The following is a 6,592-nucleotide window of genomic DNA, read 5'->3' as shown; positions in this document are numbered from 1 at the left end:
ACTTGGATCATGTTTGTGCCTTGAGATTTTAACATTAGTGTAATAATTAAGCAAATGTGAATGTCCAATTTTAGCAATATATGATAGCAATGTATGTAGTTATCTATTTTACTGATAAAGAACTAATAAATATTCATGGTATGTACCTACCTATAAGACCTATTAAGGGAAACAAAGAAGCCTACCTATTCTAAACTTGGACAAGGTGCATAATTGCATTGATTTTAAATTTTTCGATTAGAATAAGGGTAAATGTGGCTCAAAAATTTCAAGAATAAAACAGATTCATTCCTGTTTTTTATTTCTCTGTAGGTACTACAGACTGGCTCTATGTTAAGGCAATGCCAAATTTCACAGACGTGACAGAATTTATTCTTCTGGGCTTGACCAGCCGTCAGGAGTTTCAAGTTCTGTTTTTTGTGGTATTCCTTGTCGTTTACATGATCACTCTGTTAGGGAACATTGGCATGATCATTTTGATCAGCATCAGTCCTCAGCTTCAGAGCCCTATGTACTTTTTCTTGAGTCATTTGTCTTTTGTGGATGTGTGGTTCTCTTCCAATGTCACCCCTAAAATGCTGGAAAACTTATTATCAGAGACAAAAACAATTTCCTATGTGGGGTGTTTGGTGCAGTGCTATTTTTTCATTGCCCTTGTGCACGTGGAAGTCTATATCTTGGCAGTGATGGCTTTCGATCGCTACATGGCCATCTGCAACCCTTTGCTTTATGGAAGTAAAATGTCCAGGACTGTCTGTGTTCGGCTTATCTCTGTGCCTTATGTCTATGGGTTCTCTGTTAGTTTAATATGTACACTATGGACATATGGCTTATACTTCTGTGGAAACTTTGAAATCAACCACTTCTATTGTGCAGACCCTCCTCTCATCAAGATTGCCTGTGGGGGAGTCCACATCAAAGAATACACCATGATTGTTATTGCTGGAATTAACTTCACATATTCTCTCTCTGTGGTCCTCATCTCCTACACCCTCATTGTAGTCGCCGTGCTACGCATGCGCTCTGCTGATGGCAGGAGGAAGGCATTTTCCACATGTGGGTCCCACTTGACAGCTGTTACTATGTTTTATGGGACTCTCATATTCATGTATCTCAGACGTCCCACTGAGGAGTCTGTGGAGCAGGGGAAAATGGTGGCTGTGTTTTATACCACAGTGATCCCCATGCTGAATCCCATGATCTACAGTCTGAGGAACAAGGATGTGAAAGAGGCAGTCAACAAAGCAATTGCCAAGGCAAACAAGGGTCAATGAACCTTCATTAAATATTTTTGTGGTATGTTGCTACCTATTATGAATGTCCAGGCATAAAAGTCTTAACGCAACAAGGATTTTCTAAAGGCAACTCTTACATACAATAAAAGATCCAATTTAACACATGATGCCTTACTCCAGAAGGGACTCCAACTGCTAAGACTGCTTTATTCTATGTATACAACCATATCATCAAAACTGACATATTAGTGTCATTCAGAGTGTACATGAAATTGTGTTAAGTGTAGTCATTGGAGGAATTCATAAATGACTCTATATAAATAAATGTTAATTACAGATACCTTTGCTAGAGTTGAACATGATTTCCTAGGGTATTTCCCTATACACATGCTCCTCTACCTAGAAAAAGAGTAATAATTCATGTACTTTTCATGACCTTAGGTATGTTAATGGTTCCTGATTAACCAAAAAGTGTTCTATAACATTCATTCACACATGGACTTCTGAAAATGGAATTGTATTCAGAATCTTCAACCTGTGTCTCAGGATCATCATAAGTTCTATCCTCAGTACGTGTTGTTTGATAGTTAACAATGTTCCTGGTTCAGTAAGCTGATTATTCTAACTCTACTTTTTAGTTTGGATTCTGGTAAAACTCTTTTTTTTTTTTTTTTTTAAAGATTTTATTTATTTGACAAAGGGAAAGGGAGAGAAGCCGGGTAGCAGCAGAGAGAGGGAGAGGTAGAAGTAGGCTCCCCACTGAACAGAAAACCTGATGTAGGGCTTGATCCCAGGATCCTGAGATCATCACCTGAGCTGAAGGCAGACACTGAATGAGCAGCCAGGCGTCCCTTGATTCTGGTATAACTCTTGATATAAGCTGCTAAATACAGAACTGAAGAATATAATGTTAGTGAGAATATAATGTTAGTGAGAAGAAACTAGGATCCAGCAATAACTTCAAATCATATCAACCAGAGGTTTGATAGGACAAAGTCTGGCAGAGGTCAGATTCTATATATCAGAAAATTCATAGATTCATTTTTTAAATTATGTTGAGGACAGGAAACTCCTTTGTCATAAGCGTTCACCCTTTTAAGATCAGGAACTTTATCTATTTATTCTTGTTACTTTCTATTTATTTATGAGCCTCTTTATCATTTGTAGTGGTTGTCATCTAAAGTTCGGTTTTCAGATTTATTTAGAGAAAATTATGAATTAGTTTAAGAAAAATACGTAAGCAAATAATAAGTGTGTTATGTTAATGAGGAAGTGTGATATGTTTCCAAGTGTGATATGCTAATGAGGAAAAACCATAAGGCATAATAATAATCTAAAAGTCAGAAAACACAACTGATGACCACAATCCCACATACACACATTTGCCTGTCATATATCTATATCATCTATATCTATGTATACTTATATCTACAGTTATAGATATTTAGTCACTGTGCATATATTATATAGTATAATGCATACAGCAACATCTTGGGGCTGCTGTCAGGTCCTAATTCCTTTGGGGTTTGTATATATCCATTGTCTTAATTTTTTCAGAGTCCAATAATTTCTGCAATATCCAAGACATTGCAAACCATTACATGGCTTGAGTGAGACAAAGTCCAGTAGGTCTGTTGTGAAAGTTTCTCTTGTTATACCATCAGTTAATTTTAGTCATATAACATTCAAACAGCATTGGGGAGAACTCAGCTATCCAATATACTTCCCACATTGTTCAATGAACTATAGTCTTAGGATAGAACCAGCTTTGAGTTTCTGAGCTTCATAAGCACCATGCACTCAGTACTTAAAAATGTTCAAACATCTTTTCATCTTTTTCTCACCACTCAGAGGTGGATTTGAGGAGCCAAAAATATTAGCCAATGTCATTTAGCTGGAAGTGGTAAAACTTAGGTTTGAACTCGAGACCTTAAGATTCCAAGAACTACCTTCTATTTAACTCAGATGCTATGACTTGAACGTAGACAGATTTTGATTTCTGGTCATGCCTGGGTTTGAATCACGAGTCACTTGAGATGAAAACAGGAATGACAGAGAGAATAAAAAGGAGAATCAGGGCGCCTGGGTAGCTCAGTGGGTTAAGCCTCTACCTTCAGTTCAGGTCATGGTCTCAGGGTCCTGGGATAGAGGCCCGCATCAGGCTCTCTGCTCAGCAGGGAGCCTGCTTCCTCCTCTCTCTGCCTACCTCTCTGCAGATTTGTGATCTCTCTCTGTCAAATAAATAAATGAAATCTTTAAAAAAAAATTATGAAAAAAAAAGGAGAATCAGCTCATGGTAGGAAAGAACCACTAGTATGGCTTCATTTGATAATGAACTTCATTTTGTTTGTTTTTTCTTCATTTTATTCACAGTTAATTGTTTGTCATTTCATTATTGAACGAAAAAACTTATTGCCTGCCTGTATCATTAGATCCATTCTAACACCTACCATAGTACATAGGTCATAAGAGCTTAGCCTTATAGTTCAGCAGACTGATTTATTTAGAATCCACCTTCTGCTTGTCTTATTGTTGGAGGAGGTCATTGAGAGGACACGACTGCCAGTTGACCCTCAAGCTGGACCAGGGCAACTGGGAGCTCCTTACTCCTTCCCCTGTCTTTGGAATGTTCTCCCACAGTAGGAGCCATTTTCAAGGATAAAGCCTTGGAGAGCAAAGTGTTGTTGAAGACCATCTGCACATATATGTGACTGAACCCTGTGAAGGCTTCCGTATACACTTTTTAGATTCTTGTAGGTACCTCTGGAGATTTACTTGTCTTGTGGCCACCTAAGACCAGCCTCACATGTAAGTTTCCTTGCTTATGAGATGACACCTATCAATCTGGAGTGCTCTACCTCTTCCTTTAGTCTATCTTTGTCCTTATATGAAGAAGCCAGTTTCAAATTTCACTGAGGAAACTCCCAAGGTTAGAAATTAACACTTATTAAAAAAATAATAAAAAATAAAACTCCCAAGGTTAGAAATTAACACATTAAAAAAAAAAGGTTGTTTCACTTTAAAACCACAGAAACCATTCAAAGTATCTTAATAAAAATAAGCAAGAATCAAGTGTGTTTTTGTTTAGTTTCTTTTTTTAAGTAAAATTATAGTGGTATTTTATGAAACTCAAGGGCAGGGAACAAAACTAGGCTTTATAAGAAACCAGTAGTTGGGCATTAAAATTGAAGACCAAAGGTTTTTCTTGTTTGGATTTCTTATTTTTCTCTCTCTACAGATCAGCTTTCTGTTTTGTAGTGCACAGAGAAGTCTCAAATGGAAACCTCAGCTCCAGAATTCACTTAATTTAAGATTAAGTGATCAGCTGAGACTCACTGGAATTACAGGATTACAATGACAAATTCCTTCGAAAGACATCTGATTGGCTTATTCTCAGTCATGTAATCACCTCAATGTACTGTGCTTTTAGGGGTAGGGCTCCTAGTGCAATGACAATGTCCCATTCCAAGTATGTGAGGAAGGAGAGTCTCAGAGGGGACAGTAACTTTGTAAACAGGAATGCCATCTACACTGTGTTCCTTTTGTCTCCTTTTGTCGCCATTCATTCATTCCACTCCTGTACTACCATTCAGAGTAGTAACAGGGGTTGAATCAGACCCTAAGAGGGACACATTGTGGAAGATAAATTCATCAAACCCTATCCTGGGAATTGAGCTTGCCAGACTGAAAAACCTAAACCCTGTGCCTGAGCCAAATCAGGTGTCATAATATACTGGCAGAATAACAAAACAGAAGGGGTATTTGTACTACAGGTTTTTATACTGTATTTGTATTGAAGGCTGATGGGCTTCACTCAAAAGAATCGGGACTGAGAATTTGTTATTTATCTATCTATTTATTTACTTATTTATTTATATTAGGCTTTCAATACCTGTTTTCTACACTAGTACTGCCTTATCCCACATATTCCCCTTTCTCCTTGGGGTCTGATACAATGCTTCCCTTGAAAAACTTCTGGAAGCATTTGTGGCTAGTAGCTTATGCTATTAGAATTTTTGCCTTGGTGGCACATTAATTTTTTTAAATTTTTAAATTTTTAAAAAAATTATAAAAATTTTTAAAATTAAAAAAAATTAAATTTTTAAATTTTTTTCTGACCCTTTAATTCTCTCAGAGTGTTACTAACTCTTATCAAAACTAGAAGTTTGTTTTTGTAATTATTTGGTTGATATTTGCCTTCTCTATCAGAGTTCAGCCCTATCAGGCAGGAATGCGTTTGCTTTGGCTCACAATATCAGGCACACAGCAGACACTGAACATTTGAATTTATGAGTGAAAAAAAATTGCATTACTGTTGAAGGTTTAAGTGGATTTTGGATTTTTTTTCTTATAATCACTGCAAAAAAAGCTATATTCTTGGAATGTGACAACAATCCTAATTACCAAATGTTTTTAATTATGTCTGGCCTGTCCTCCAATCCTTGGTAAAGTCCCCATATCCCCCAAACTTTGGAAAGCACAGCTTTGCTTAGGGAATTTAGGGATAGGTATACATTTTTGCTTTGATAGAGTAATAAAGGGGAGTAGAGCTTTCTAAAAGGTAATCCTGATTCTCAAATCTGCGTAATGAAAAATGACATCTTTTCAAGGGACATGATAATTGTATAATACCAAGGAGTGACCAGCAATGTATCTAGTGGTGGTCAGAGGCAGAGTGAAAACTGGTGGTTAGCAGACCAGGTAGAGGTGTGGCAGGTTATGAAATGACATCCTGATGGACAAGAAACTTACTTCACCAACTTCCCTGCCCCATTCTCTGTCTTACACCAATATACAAAACAAAAACACCTTTTTAAAATTAATTATTTTTATTAATGTATAATGTATTATTTGTCCCAGGGGTACTCGTTTGTGAAGAAGCAGTTGACTCTTATCATTTGAATAGTAACTACCCAGGTCAGGATTATCTGGGTGATATACCTAAACAGTAACAATTTGTTAAAAGTCTAAATTTTGGGTGCCTGTGTGGCTCAGTGGGTTAAGCCGCTTCCTGCAGCTCAGGTCATGATCTCAGGGTCCTGGAATCGAGTCCCGAATCGGCCTCTCTGCTCAGCAGGGAGCCTGCTTCCCTCTCTCTCTCTGCCTGCCTCTCCGTCTACTTGTGATCTCTCTCTGTCAAATAAATAAATAAAATCTTTAAAAAAAAAAGTCTAAACTTCACTCCTTTCAATTTTTCATCTTATTATAGACTACATGAAAAATATAATTCATGTATAAAATAATTTTACTCATATAAAGGGTGGTAAAGATGAATTTACCCCATCAAAAGCTTATAAAAGATTATAAAAACAATGTATCTACATATGGCATTACTCCATGTTAAACATTATTCCAAG

General features: G+C 36.9%; 1 protein-coding gene across 1 annotated transcript; it reads left to right on the top strand.

Moving 5' to 3' along the window:
* Window positions 1-341: 341 nt before the first annotated feature.
* On the top strand, window positions 342-1,274 carry LOC308351134 (olfactory receptor 5M9; the record flags this gene model as incomplete). Its single annotated transcript, XM_080816608.1, has 1 exon — window positions 342-1,274. The coding sequence occupies one exon, from the start codon at window positions 342-344 to the stop codon at window positions 1,272-1,274; it is 933 nt and encodes a 310-aa protein (XP_080672734.1).
* Window positions 1,275-6,592: the final 5,318 nt, after the last annotated feature.

Source organism: Martes martes (genome assembly GCF_963455335.1).
Source record: "Martes martes genome assembly, chromosome: 10".
NCBI classification, from domain to species: domain Eukaryota; kingdom Metazoa; phylum Chordata; class Mammalia; order Carnivora; family Mustelidae; genus Martes; species Martes martes.
This window is presented reverse-complemented; position numbering and strand designations above follow the sequence as displayed.